The 15,537-nt window shown below is 41.0% G+C and overlaps 1 protein-coding gene across 5 annotated transcripts in view; it reads right to left on the minus strand.

Moving 5' to 3' along the window:
* LOC121277840 (zinc finger CCCH domain-containing protein 6) overlaps positions 1–15,537 on the minus strand; it is a 55,427-nt gene that overhangs the window by 30,283 nt on the left and 9,607 nt on the right. For all 5 annotated transcript variants that reach the window (XM_041187522.1, XM_041187519.1, XM_041187520.1 and 2 more), the window contains 3 exons: positions 2,140–2,329; positions 1,866–1,982; positions 34–292 (listed from right to left, as the gene is read on the minus strand). In XM_041187522.1, coding sequence (XP_041043456.1) covers positions 34–292; positions 1,866–1,982; positions 2,140–2,329 — 566 coding nt within the window. The remainder of the gene's footprint in view (positions 1–33; positions 293–1,865; positions 1,983–2,139; positions 2,330–15,537) is intronic.

Below are 15,537 nucleotides of genomic sequence, written 5' to 3' on the forward strand. Positions count from 1 at the left end.
CTTTCCAAAGATACAGACAACCCATATAGATACCTTTCATTCCAGGCTTTCGCATCTGTCCCATAGGCGGCCCTTTAGGAGCCATAACCGTTGATGCTTCCTTTGCCTGTTTGTACTGTTTTAATTCATGAGCAAAGTCATCGCACTCCTCGTCTTCATAGGCATCATACTTCTCCTCACTATAGTCACTGTATTCAGCATAATCTCGGTTATCAGCCTTGTTGTTATTGTAACATTTCTGTGCAGGTAAAGGTGCAGGGGATTTCATGTAATTTCCAGGTCCTTGTGCATGCTGAAAAAAAGTACCTAATTTAGATCCAATACAGCAAAGGTTTTATATCAACTTCACTTTATCATTGTCAGTATATTTTATCAAGAGTAGCAGATCCTTAACAAAACTAGGTTTCCCCTCAAAAGATATTTTTTAAATGAGTTCCAAGCATTATAACTATTTGGTAGTTGGATTGATAGACAAGCAGAATCGCAATACCAATCACAATTTAAATTGATCAACTTCACCTTATAGTTTAACAGAATGAGGAAATGGAATATGAAAAATACAAGGTGGCATTCTGAAAATATTGTTGACCAACACTGGCAAGGCAAACTGGTTGAAGCTCAGTATTACACAGCACTAAGTATGTAAGACCAATAACAGTAAAGTGGGAAAAAAATCTTCCTTTCTACAGGGCTGAAACCCTCAGATTAGTTTGTCTATAAACACCATTAACCTTCTCCTGTATTTATGGGCAATCTTTAAGAATGGTGCTCTTGCAGAAAAGGCAGCAATGTAGCATTGAATAATGCCTCAAGTACAACATGAGGGAATGAGGAAGAGAGGAAAATTTAAATGAAAGTAATTGTGCAAGACATTCTTAAAGGGTCATTGTCACTTGCTGACTCACCCAAGCATGGATTCCTGCTCAGATTTGGGCAAAGGTGCACAGAAGATATAACTGAAGATGTTAGACTACTCCATACATTACATAATAATACAATGTCTTGCACTTCAGTCAAGAGAAAAAATTGTGACCAAATGTAGTGCATTTCAAAGCAGTTTAACAATTCTGAAGCTAAAAAAATTACACTTGAGTCTTAAAAGAAAATTATGAAAAGACCTGCAAGTTGTACTACTGAACCTCTTGCTGTGCCACTGAAGATCACGTGAAGGTTATATATGGTTGACATTTGGGGATGTCACGGCAATGATTTTTGATAGTGATGAACTGTTTTTGATTGGCTCCTGACCAAATAGGAAATTAAGATATTTTATGGTACAGGCAATTTATTTAAAACGTATCACTAATGCTATATGCAAAGCTTTTAGATAAGACAAAGTTAGAACATCAGAGGGACAGGAAAGTTGGACTTCAGGACATGAATTTAAATGAGTGAGGCAGTTTTAAAATAGGTCAGGGAGGTTTTCTTTGTCTGGGTTGAGTGGGAGGGGGAGGAGACAGTGTGGTTGGTTAGTTGAGAAGGAATTGTCTCAAGATGCCACAAAAAGCAGGTTTATGCGCTGAATAAAGCATTCCCAACATTAACAAGTTTTTAGGTTAAATCTGCACTTTGAAATAGAGGAGGATTGAACTTCTTTCCTGCATCACTCAAGAACATTTCCTCTTCAGCAGATTAAAAAGAGGAAAACACACACTCCTACAAGTTTCTTTTAGGGCATGACTCCAAACTCATCCTCCAATTTTTTCTGTTTCCCATGATTTACTTTAGCCCTGCTGCTGAAAGAGAATGGTAATGCCACACAAATTGAGGGAATTAGTCCACATATTGCATTAAAGTATATTAGCACAAAGAAAACCTATCCTTTTTATTTAGAAACTGCATCACAACTGTTTTTGGTTACTTACTGGAGAGAAAGGAGCATCATATTCCCTGTAGGGTACAGGACCTTTCTTGTACGACCTTTCAGCATCAATATCAGAGTCATAACTGAAGTCTGAATCACCACTGGAAGGTGAATGTCGCTGCAAAATAATTTAAGTTCACTCAGTATAATAAAGGTCCTATATGCTATAAATGTTAATGTTTAAAGAGGATGTATTCTTTTCTACAGTAACCAAATTATATCTGTAGACAGACAAATACAAACACTAGTTGAACAGGGCCATCTGCTCATATTACCTTGTGTTTTTCTTTCTTTCTCCTCTTTGTTTTTTTCTTTTCCCTTTCCTTTTCTCGCTTTCTCTTCTTCTTTGATCTTCTATGAGATGACTTATCCTCTTTTTCACTTTCTTTTGACTCTTTCTTCACCTCAAGGTTTCCTTCAAGTCCATCATCATCTATTTCTCCATCTTCAAGCTCCCCATCCTCCCTATAATTGCAAATACCACCATCATGTTTGAAGGTTTACACATTTTTAATGGAAGTCCGAGCTGGGTAAAGCTTTTCCTTTTTTTATATTGGCTTTTTAAAAAAATCTCATTTGTCAAACTTTCTCTTCCAAATTACAGAAAACTGCTAATTTCATAGGAACAAAGGAGCAGGGGTAGGCCAGTCAGTCCGTTAAGTCCACTCTGCCATTCAAATAGATCATGGCTGATCATCTACCTCAATGCCATTCTCCTGAACTACCCCCATTGCCCATGACGTCATTAGTATCCAGAAATCTATCGATTTCTATCTTGAACATGCTCAATGATCAAGTTTCCAGTCTTCTGGGGTAGACAATTCCAAAGATTCACTACCCTGAGTGAAGAAATTCCCCTTCATCTCAGTCCTATATGGCCTGCCCCTTGTTTTGAGACTGTGCCCTCTGGTTCTAGACTCACCAACCGGGAAAACATCTAATCTACATCCACCCAGTCATGCCCCATAAGAATTTTGTAAGTTTCAATGAGGTCACCTCTCATTCTTTGAAATTCTCGAGAATACAGGCCCAGTTTCCTCAATCTCTCCTCAAAACAATTCCACCATCCCAGGGGGTTAGTCTGGTGAACCTCCATGCACTCCTCCATGACAAGTACACCCTTCCTTAGATAAGGAGACCAAAATTGTAAACAGGACTCCAGGTGCGGTCTCACTAAGGCTTTATACAATTGCAGCAAGACATCTTTGCTCCTGTACTCAAATCCCCTTGTGATGAAATGCAACATACCATTTGCCTTCCAGCACCTGCATGCTGGCTTTTAGCATCTCAAGAACAAGGATACCCAGGTCCCTTTGGTCACCAACGCTTCTCAACATCTCACCACTCTGCCTTTCTGTTTTTCAGGACTAGTTATTAAATGCAGGTCTAGTTATTAAATACACTACAAAATTCTACATACAAAACTACTAAAGAGCTGACAGTGCACATGAGCAAAATTAACTCTGCAATATGGCTCTTTTCACACCTCTTCCTCTGAATCGGCAATATTGTATGGGAATACCACAACAAATAAACCACATGCAAGACCAATGCCCAGAGAACAAAGGCTGAAGTTATAGGAAAGGAAACATATACTTGAAGAGGAAACGGACTTGACCTACAATGATAGACTGGTTACAGGTGGTTGCAATTTGGCCCACAGTATCCATGCTGGTGTTCTGCAAGCAAGTCCCACTTCTTTTTGCTGTAACCCCGCAATGTTTTTCTCTTCAAATAATTATCCAATTGTCTTTTGGAAGTCACAATTGAATTTGCCTCCATGCCATTTTAAGGCAGTACATTCCAGCTCTTAACCACAAGCTGCATAATAAAAAAATTTTCCTCTCAAGCCACCTTTGGTTCTTTTATCAATCACCTTAACTCATTGTCCTTTGATTCTCAACCATTTCCAGGATTACAGGGTTGGGGGAGAAAATAGGAAAAAAGTTCTCACTGCTGACTGGCCAGTCACCTCTTTCAAAAGAGCAGAGAGAGGGGGAAAAAGGTGAAAGTTGTAACGTATCAGAACATTCCTCCTGCACAAAATCATTATAAGCTCATTAACTTGTCACTAATCTCATTTAGAATTTGAGACACCTTCCTGAAGGAAAACAACAACCTGAATCTGTGTAAAGAATATTTAATCTTTGCTGCAATACCAAAGTAATACAAAATAGACTTGCATTTACATTGTCCCTTCCATGTTTTTGAATTGTAATCACTGTTGTAATGTATTAAACTCACCAGTCAACTTGTACACAGAAAGCTCCCACAAACAGCAATGTGATAATGACCAGATAATTCTTTGTGATGTTGGTTGAGGGATAAATATTGGTCAGGGCACCAGGGCTAACTCCCCTCTCTCTTTGAAATAGTGTCATGGGGTCTTCTCATGTCCAAGGAGCCCTAGCAAAACCAGGGTCAATGGGAATCGGGGGAAAACTCTCCACTGGTTGGAGTCATACTTAGTACAAAGGAAGATGGTGGTGGCAGTTGGAGTCAATCATCTCAGTTCCAGGACATCACTGCAGTTCCTCAGGGTAGTGGGTTCGTCCCAACCATCTTCAGCTGCTTTAGCAAAGGCCTTCCTTCTATCACATGATCAGAAGTGGGGATGTTTGCTGATGATTGCACAATGTTCAGCACAATTCGTGACTCCTCAGATACTGAAGCAGTCCATTTCCAAATGCTGCAAGAGGTTTGGGCTGACAAGTGGCAAGTAACATTCACACCACACAAGTGCCAGGCAATGATCATCTCCAACATGAGAGAATCTAACCATCGCCTCTTGACATTCAATGGCATTATCATCGTTGAATCCCCCACCATCAACACACTGGGGTTACCACTGACCGGTAACTGAACTGGGCTGACCATATAAATACTGTGGCTACAACAGCAGGCTAGGAATCCTGTGGCAAATAACTCACCTCCTACCTCTCCAAGGCCTGTCCACTGTCTGCAAGGCACAAATCAGGAGTGTGATGGAATACTCTCCACTTGCCTGGATGAGTGCAACTCCAACAACACTCAAGAAGCTTGATGCCATCCAGGACAAAGCAGCCTGCTTGATTGGCACCCCATCCACAAACATTCACTCCCTCCACCCCCAATGTGCAGCGACAGCAGTGTATACCATTTACAAGTGGCACTGCAGGAACTCGCCAAGCCTCCTTACACAGCACCAACCAAATCCACGACCATTACCATCTAGAAGGACATGGGCAGGAAACACATGGAAACTCCACACCAGGAAGCTCCCCTCCAAGCCACTCGCCATACTGACTTGGAAATATATCGCTGTTCCTTCAACTGCCACTGGGCCAAAATCCTGGAATTCTCTCCCTAACAGCAGTGTGAGTGTATCTACATCACATCAACTAAAATGGATCAAGAAGGCAGCTCACCATCACCTTCTCATGGGCAATTAGAGGTGGGAAAATGCTGGCCTAGCCAGCGACGCCCACATCTCATGAACAAATGAAAAAAAAAATCACTACTTCACCAATACTGCTAACAGATTACTCTAGATTGTATGATCAAATCCATAGGAGGAGCTTGAATTCTCAACCTTTTACGTCAGAAGTATATGTTACCACCTGAGCTAGGGGTTTTCTTACTGGAAACAGAATGCAGCCCCACACTGGACATAAAAATGAGAACGATTGGTCAATTTCAATATCCATACTGGGTTTGACAAACAAAATCATGTATTCTATTTAAAATTTCTAAAACAATAAGAGAAAAAGAAAGTTGCATTTCCCATTTTTCAAACTGGCATATATGTATAGTCTCATGTTGGAATAGGAACCTTTCACATAATAAAACATAAGTGAGGAGCGTGATGGAATACACTCCACAAACATGGAGGAGCAGAGCTGCAACAATCAAGGAGCTCAACATTATTCATGCCAAACAAGCGACCTGATCGCCAGCCCATCCACTACTTTAGCCCTCCACTCCCAGCGCACAGCAGCTAAATGTCCACTATCTACAGCTCTATTGAAGTTATTCCCTAGGCTTCTTCAACATCACCTCCAAAACCTGTGACCTTCACTGAATAGAAAGACAAGGGCAACAGGTGCACAGAGTACCATCGATTCCAAGTGCCCTTTTAAGTCATACACCACTACGACTTGGACATATATCACCAGTTCCTCATCACCTCAAGGTCAGAAACATAGAACTGCCTACCTAAAAGCAGCAGTTTAAGTGAACTCATCAACACTTTCAAAAGCAACTAAGGATGGCAACAGTGCAGGCCTCAGGTCTTGCCCAGAGATGCCCATATCCCGAGAATTGTTTTTGAATATTCAATCCGCTTGAGCTCATCATTCCAGCATAAATATTATCACATTGTGCACCAGCTATATAAACTCCATAGGACAAATGGAGGGTTCTCTTAAAACCATATGGATAACTGCAGTACGACTTCACTAATATTGTACAATCTGCAAAAGAGAATTGAATGGAAAAGAATGCAGTAAATGTAGCTTGTATAAAATAATTTACCTACAGCCTATACTTAAAAGTTGACATTACAAACATTATCAGTTCAATGTTATTTCATATTTACAATGCATGCATGATTAGCGTGCCAGCTGGTTACCATATCCTTTAATTTCTTCCAGAAGAGGTAGCAATCTGAATTGGGCTGCACTTTTATTTTAGCTGCAAAAGTCTCACTACAAGAGTAGCTAGTCACTGTGTCAGCTATCACAATTCTGGCAGGCGGATCAAAACGGAAGCGAGCGATAAATTTGGTAGACTTGAGTTAATTCAGATTTTGTCGAAGTTGATCAGACTTTAAAAAAAATTTGGGAATTCCATTCCCTTATTTATGAGTCAGTACTCGATTAATTATGAAAGACTGCACAAATTGGGTAGGTAAAAAAAATTCATACTACTGCTCTGACTACCTAGGTATTTGAAGCATGAGATGTAAGGGGTGTAAGGGAGGGGTAACATCTCTCACAGGCAAGATCACCACACTCTTTGGAGTGGCTCATCTTGTACTGGTCCTCATCTTTACCCTGCTCTCAAATGTGGTTCCAAATCGTTGTTAGCATGTGCCAGCCACACATCAGTTAACCACTTTGATGGGCAGGCCTAACCAGATGAGGGTAGCCGTAGGGTTTCCTACCCTTGGCGATTAAGGGATTTGTCTACCCTGATATGCAAAGACTGATTCTGCTGGACTGGACATGAGACCAATACATGGTCCAATGGCCCTGAAGACGGGTTAACACTGCATTCAGGTCATCCAATGCATCGGGATCTATCTCCAGCCGTCCAGACTCATCCTGCCACTTGACCAAGATAGGTCAGGACAAGAGAGAGTGTCTGACAATACATAGCTGTCTCTCACTACAATCCAATTCAGGCACAAGTCATGATCATCTTCTTTCTATAACTCGTCATCCATTACCCATCTGTCGCAAGTCCTGTGGCAAGGAGCAAGGGGTACAGCCAGCAGCTGAGGATTCACTGGAAGTTATGGCAGTGAACCTGCACAAAGGTGGCTCAGGACACAGGGTCACTTTTCACTGGAAGGAATCAGGAGTAGAACTCGGCAGCTCCCTGTGCAACTGAGCAGCCCTTTTCAGAACCAGACTGCTCACCTCCCTACTGAGGAAGGAACCAGAAAAGGTGTCCTAAAAATGGTCTGCTTCACCTCCCTGCAGGCCGTAGTTGGCAGGGATCCCGTCAATGCAGTCATAAGTCAATCTCAAAAAAGAAAGTAAAGATAACAAGGGCTATTGCTGGCATATGGAATGCATGCACCCTCATGGACAATGCCACAGCCGATAGATCTGAAAGAAGAAATGCTCCCCAATAGAAAGCTGGCTAGGTACATGTCCAGATCGTCCCCCTCGAGGAGATTCGCGAGGGTCAGCTCAGGAAAATTGGAATAGCGGTACAAAACAATAACAGCATGAAGCTGGTGTAGACTTTGCTGTCTTGAACCATCTAATCAGTAAGTTGATTTGCCTTCCCAAGGGGGTTAATAACCAGCCCCACCACCTCAGCACAATCCCCACCCGACATGAGGTTGAAAGGGCCATCAGACAGCTAACAACCAAATTGGTTGCCCGTGCAGACGGAATCCCTGCCAAAATATGGTGAAGTGCTCAACACGAATACATGACCTCATCTCCCTCATCTGGAAGGAGGGGAGCATGCCAGGGGATCTCCTAGATGCTGTAATTGTAAACATCTTCAAAAAAGGAGGTAAGACTTATTAAGATAACCACAGAGGGATTTCTTTGCTGTTCACCACAGGGAAGCTAATTGCAAGAGTCCCCAGTCGCCTTCTCCCCATGGCTAAAGAGCGCCTATGCGGATTCCATCCATTGAGAGGCACAGTGGGCATGACCTTCACAGCAAGATAAGTCCAAGAGGAATGCAGAGAGCAGCAGCAACCTCTATTCATGGTGGGAAACTACTCAACCTACAAGATCTCCTTTCCAGAACCAGGATCACCCAACCTCTGTCATCATACAGCAGCACGCTGACAATGCTTATGTATGCGCACACTCAGAAGTCGAACCCCAAATTTTCATACATTCACGGAGGTGTATGAAAAAACGGGCCTTAGGCTAGACATTGGGAAGACAAAGGTCCTTTACCAGCTTGCTCCCGCTGCATACACTGCCCCCAAACATCAAGACCCACAGCAAACCACTGGACAATGTTGATCATTTCTCATAACTTGGGAGCCTCCTCTCAGCAAGGGCAGACATCGGCGATGAAACTCAACATCACTTTCAGTAAGCAGTCTGAGGTAAAGAATATTTGATGACAAAAACCCCAAACCAGGCAAAAAGCTTGCTGTCTACAGGGCTGCAGTGCTACCTGACCTCCTGTATGCATCAGAGACATGGACAACATACAGCAGACACCTTAAATTCCTGGAGAAATATCACTGGTGACGTTTCAGCAAAATCCTGCAACTTCAAAGGCAGAACAGGCGTTCCAATATCAGTGTCCTTTCTCAGGCCAACATCCCCAGTACTGAGATACTGGTTATGGCTAATCAGCTACACTGGGTGGGCCACATCATCCATATGCCTGACACAAGTCTCCCAAAACAAGCTCTCTACTCCAAGCTTCATCACAGCAAGTGGTTACAAGGAGGGCAAAGGAAACGTTTCAGGGACATCTGCAAAGCCTCCCTAAAAAAATGCCAAATCCCCATCAATTGTGGGAATCTTCTTACTCGAGAACATCCAAAGTGGAGAAGTAGCATCTGTGAGGATGCCAATCATTTCAAATGTCTCCAACAGGCCCAGGTGGCAGCCAAGCACAAACAGAAAGACCATACCAAAATCCAATATCACACCCACCCACCTCATCAAACACTACCTGCCCCATCTGTGGCAGTGTGCGCGGATCCTGCATTGGACTTTTTAGTCACCTCAGGACCCACAGCCCTGGAGTGCAAGAAAGTCATCCTCCAGAGGGGCTGCCTAAGAAGAAGAATGACCATTTAATGGTGCTTAAACTCACCCTGCACGGTAACAGGCAAGCAACTCTCATCAGAATGCACAGTGCACCATGACCAACCCTGATGAAGTTATGGATAAATTTTACTGTGCCAAAGCAAAGAAGCTAATCATTCTTGGTGACTTCAATGCAAGAGTTGGTGCAGGTCACCAGGCATGGGAAGGGGTCACCAGGAAAAACAGGGTTGGCAGTTGTAATAGCAATGGTCACCTCTTGCGACAATATGTGAACATGAGCTCTTAATCACCAAGACAGTTTTCCGGTTCCCTAATTGCAACAACACGTCTTGGATGCACCATAAGGTCAGAAGTGGGGGTGTTCGCTGATGATTGCACAATATTCAGCACCATTCACGGCTCCTCAGATACTTAAATAGTCCTTGTCCAAATGCAGCCAAGACCTGGACAATATCCAGGCTTGGGCTGACAAGTGGCAAGTAGCATTCAGGCCACACAAGTGTCAGGCAACAACCATCTTCAACGAGAGAATTTAATTATTGCCCCATGACGTTCAATGGCATTACCATCACTGAATTCCCCCACTGTCAACACCCTGTGGGGTGTGGGGGGGTGGTTACCATAGACCAGAAACTGAATTGGACTAGCCATATAAATCCTGTGTCTACAAGAGTAGGTCAGAGGGCTAGGAGTCCTGCGATGAGTAGCTCATCTCCTGACTCCCCAAAGCCTGTCCACCATCGAAAAGACACAAGTCAGGAGTGTGCCGGAATACTCCCCACTTGCCTGGGTGAGTACAGCTCCCGCAATACAAGCTTGACACTGTCAAGGATAAAGCAGTCCACTTGATTGGCACCACATCCACAAACACTGACTCCCTCCATCAATGCACAGTAGCAACAGTGGCAGAAATCAGACTTTCTGATGCACTGCAGAAACTCACCAAGGCTCATTAGACAGCACCTTCCAAACCCACGACTGCTATCATCTAGAAGGTCAAGCGCAGCAGGTAGATGGGAATATCACCATCTGGAAGATACCCTCCAAGCCACACACCATTCTGACTTGGAAACATATCGCTGTTCCTTCACTGTTGCTGGGTCAAAATCCTGGAACTCCCTCCCTAACAGCACTATGGGTGTACCTATACCACATTGACTACAGCAGTGCAAGAAGGCAGTTCACCACCACTTCTCAAGGGCAGCTAGGCATGGGCAATAAATGCCATACCAGCCAGCGAAGCCCACACGAAAAAAAACTAATTGTTACTTACAGATTTATAGTTGCTTGCTACTATCCAGTACCTTGCCCAAGTAACATCTTTTCTCTAAGTCTCATCTGCAAGCGCGAACTGAAATGGTCAGAATTGGGCAGAGGTGGGAAGAGGAAGGGGGTATGCGGCTGTTAAAGCTCTTAGCAACCAGCAGCAGGAAGCATGGCTTATTATCCCACCTGTCCAGAGATCTATAGATAATTGTAGCGCTGCACTCCTTTGCCAGTTTCAATCAACACAGCCCAGGGATCAAACTCAGTATCACAATAGTGCATTGTCTCAATAAGCCACTCGGAGAACTCTTGCGGGCAATTTAATTAGCCTACAACCTAAACAGAAGCAATATTCAAAATTAGCATGTTTAATTCAATTTAATACCATTGGTCCATCTAGCCTATCCTTTCAAACCTCCCATCAGGATTCTTTTGGAACTAAGATATTGTTTGTATGGGCACTGGACAAGAACAGGAACAAGATGACTCCAATGTCTCCACAGTCAGTAACCTACAAACACTTGCGAATAATGACTACTAGCCAAATCACTAGCACTTGTGGCATTGCATTACAGCAATAAATCTACATATTCATGACAGGACAAAATTGGCACGGATTAAAAAAATGTTGATTTTAATGTTTCAAGTTTCAGATTCAAATTAATTTTTGCTTTGGTTGCTAGGATGCTTTCTGGAAGTGAGAGTAAATTATGTCTTCCTCCTGCTGACAAAATATTCAAGCCATAACAAGCTACTTAGGAAATCTAGCTGAATGTGGCGAGTTACGTTGCAATTTAGTTAACAGACCCAGATATTGCCATAACTTAGAACAACAAAGCATTATTCTTAAACAACAGCTGAACCCCTATTACTACAACCATTACTCACTATTAACCACCCACTTAATTGAATACAAAAACTGAACGAGAACAATGGGGTTAGAATGATCAAAAATTGCAAAATGGTATAGAAGGGACCAGCTGACATGAACTCAGGTGTGGCATAATAGGGATAACATCTTACAGCAGGGAAACGATAAGCCCATGATCCTCAAACATCAAATTAGATGTTCTAATTACTGAAATTAGAAACATAGTTAAACACAATCATAGTGAAGTGAATGGCATGTGGCTTCAGGAGCACAACAAAATTAAGGGATTGGGAAAAAAGACATCAGATGAAATTTACCTGGATGAAGAATAATAAATATATGTAATATGTTAAAAGTAGAGGCTCAAAAGCTTATGGGTTCATATAAATAAACACCAAAATTGAAGGCAGACTTGATAAAACTGAAAAACAGGATTTAGTTTCTTAGGTTTAATAGCAGAGCACAATGTATAAAAACAAAGTGCTGTTACTAAACCTATACTGTTCTGGCCACAGCAGAAAGGATAGCAATGTCATGGAGAGGATACAAAAAGAGCTACTTGTATTATACTGAAGCAAAATACTGCTGACACTGGAAATCTGAAATTAAAAACAGAAAACGTTAGAAATACTCAATGGGTCTGACAGCATCTGTGGTGAGAGAAACAGAGTTTACATTTCAGGTTGAGGATGTTTCATCAGAACTCATGAAAGGTCACTGGCCTGAAATGTTAAATCTGTTTCCCTCCTACAAATGCTACTTATATTACGTTATACTCATGATGAGCTGTTTGAATTATGAGGCTAGAGAAAATGGGGCTGTCTTCATTAGAGCAAAGTAAATTTTAAAGGTTCTATACGGATAAACCAAGAAAAGCTATTACATATGAATTGATTAGAATGAATAAATTATGGTCACCAAAAGAACTATGGAATATCATAAGAATTTTTTTTGGTAGAGGATTATTAGGACATAAAAGGTCCTATTAAAAAGTTGTGAAACCCAGAATTTTCAATAGCTTTTCAAAAGAGAAGTGGATGAATATTTGAAAGAACATTATAAAAACAAATAACAGGAAAATACAGGAGAATAGAACTAAGAGTTGGCAGAGGTCAATCACCAATGCTTTAAAATCTTTTGATTCTATTTCTCCTTCCCACATCCTTAAAAGAAAGTTGATCATTCATAAAGCAAAGCATTGCCCTCCACCCATACAGTTCTTCTGTATTGCTGTTTTTTGAAAATACTAAATCAGATGAGACAATTTTATGTGGTTTCCATTTACTACAAGTTATTATATGCAAAATGGTGGTATGCACTCCACTAATAGGTTACTTTAATTGTTCTATTCACCATTAATACATTCATGTGTTTTCAGCTGTCTCCCCATTTCTCAGTCCTTCCTTGTGAAGCCTTTCTTAGTTTTTTCCCCAGCTTAGTCTATAAATCCATTTTCCTGTTTCTGTTCAAAACCAGTGGTCAATAGAACTTGATGAAAAAACAAATAAGCACAATGGAATGAAACGATCATTAAATCATTTTGGATGATAACCGTAAAACCCATTTGACCTCCCCCGCTTATATAGTTAACAACTTTACCATCTTACGTAAGTCCAATATCTAGCCTCAACTACTCTCCTTAGAAATCTTTAGCATCCACTATATGAAGCAATACTTCCCAACATCTGCTGAAATCATTCTTTGTATCCTTGAATCAGAGTACTATTGTCCTGTTGCTCCGGTGTATATGCTTGGTTCACTTTTCCAACTCAGAAAGACCAAGACGGAAAAAACACTGTCAAAGCCATGCCAAAACGCAGCCTACAGTAACAATAGCAACTGTGATGAAAACTACAGCCAAAACTCTGCTCTTAGCCTAAAGAAATGTAAGCCAAGTCACTTTAATATAAGCCTACTTTATTGTATATATAACATTTATCACCACAAATATTTAGTGCATGATCATATAACCAAATAATTCCTGCAAACCAGTTTCACTCTCATTTGGGAAAGTTGTGTTGCCCACCTTTATCCCACAAAGGGTACAAGCTAATTGGGCCAGCAAGGTGGTGCTAGAGCATTGGTCAACTGGTAGGTGGTGAAATGCTGATCTCTTTATAGTAATCTTAGCTGCCCAACCATAAGGAGATAGATAGATGTTTGTTAGCTAAGTGTATGGAACAGAGATAGGAAATTGGTGTTGGGGGGCAGATGGAAGAACAGGCTTGAGGAGCTGATTGACCTACTGCTGTCTTGTGTAAGGCAGACTTTACCTCAAAGAGAAGCTAGTAAAAGGGAATCCACTGGACATAATGACAGTTGATTTTTGAGCAATCCATGGAAATGTGGGAACAATCTGATCACCGGTTTAGCCAGGATGATACATGGCACAGAAGAGCGAAGAAAGAGGAATTGTCAGCTTCAAATTCAGGATTGTTATTGCTGTAAACAAATATAAGCATTCTCAAGGTAGTCTGAGAAGTTACTGCACCCACCAGCACAACTGAGCAAACATCTATTTTATCATTAATTGAAACTCAGTTGTCAGAAACCTCTTCTGGGAGTGCGTGCATGAACAGGTACGGGCAGGTTGAGATTTGGTTGATGCCCATTGGCTACATAGCCTATCAGCATTTATCATCTTGACTTACTCAACAAAAAAGCCACTTGGAAAAGATAGGTAACTGAACAACCAGGAAAGGAAGACAAAATTTGGCATAAACAAATAACATACATAATGTATGAACATTATGCAAAAGTTTCCATTTAAGACAACAATGTCACTAGCTGTAACAAGCCCCACATTGCAACGGGTTGCTCAATTTTAAAAGCATGAGCTTACATGAGTTTTAGATGAATTGCATGTAACTACACCCTGAAAGAGTTTTGGCCATTTTAAAAACTCCAAGTAGTAAATCTCATTATTAATCTTAAAATCTACCTATACTTATTCACTATACCTGTTGCATTGTACCTCTTCCATTAATAAACATTCACTAGACCACTCCTTTGTGACTTTTTCTATTCTATCTCATCCAAAGATAAAACCAAATGTCCAATATGATCATCTAAACTGATGACAGGGTTACACCCTTTGCAGAACAAAATGTCAACCTTATTGTTCACTTTTTAGTACTATACCATTTGTATTTACCAATTTCAGATTGCCTCCACTGGCAGTGTTTTTATATTGCTTATCTGTAACACAAAGATCCGCTTCCATCAGTAAAGCCAGGGCAACTGTACTCAATATATTTAAAAACTTGCCTAGAACAGAGTCCAAAAGGTTCAACTCCTGAGCACTGCAAACTTAATTTGACACTGCATTGGAATTATCCTCCACACATTGTCAACCACTAAGGCTGCAAGACTGTTGTGCTAAATTTGCATACAACACTGCCTTAAGAGTCCAATTGTCCAATGGGAATGTTAAAAATATTCCACTGCTTTTGCCACATAATACAAACAATTAATTTCATAAACACCAAATAAAAATAATTAATGGAATGAATCATGATCATTCTTTTCCCCAGGAAAAAAAACTAAATCCAATTTTCTAGGCTAAACAATTGAGAAGTGTGTATATGCTGAAGTTGAGATTCTAAAACTTCCCACAATTTTAAATTCATTCATCTTATGGAATATTAAACGATATATTAAATAATGGGTACATGGGATGTAATTTGCAAGAAATGAACAATCTGTGATAATACATTTCAAGGACAGTTGTGGGGGCTCAAAGGGAGTTTGATTAGCTGTTGCAATACCCACTTGTTGTTATCAAAGCCTGGAATGCTGTGTTCCTAAAAATAGAATGAGCTTCAGTTTGGAATCTGAGAATAGAACAGCTGATGCATAGAGAAAGAGAAAACAGAAAAAGGAGGATGAACAGGTCGCGAGTGTCTGAGCAACACAGGATTAAGGCAGGTTCCTAAGTGAACAATGGCAAGGAAACAAATCAAAAATTAGAAGATTAAAACATTTGAAAGGTACAGTCATCTGAACATCAGAACAGAAGGGTTTGTAACAAAAATGTGTAAGGACACCAAGTTAAAAAAAATGTTGCACACTAG

Source organism: Carcharodon carcharias, chromosome 5 (genome assembly GCF_017639515.1).
Source record: "Carcharodon carcharias isolate sCarCar2 chromosome 5, sCarCar2.pri, whole genome shotgun sequence".
Taxonomy (NCBI): Eukaryota; Metazoa; Chordata; class Chondrichthyes; order Lamniformes; family Lamnidae; genus Carcharodon; species Carcharodon carcharias.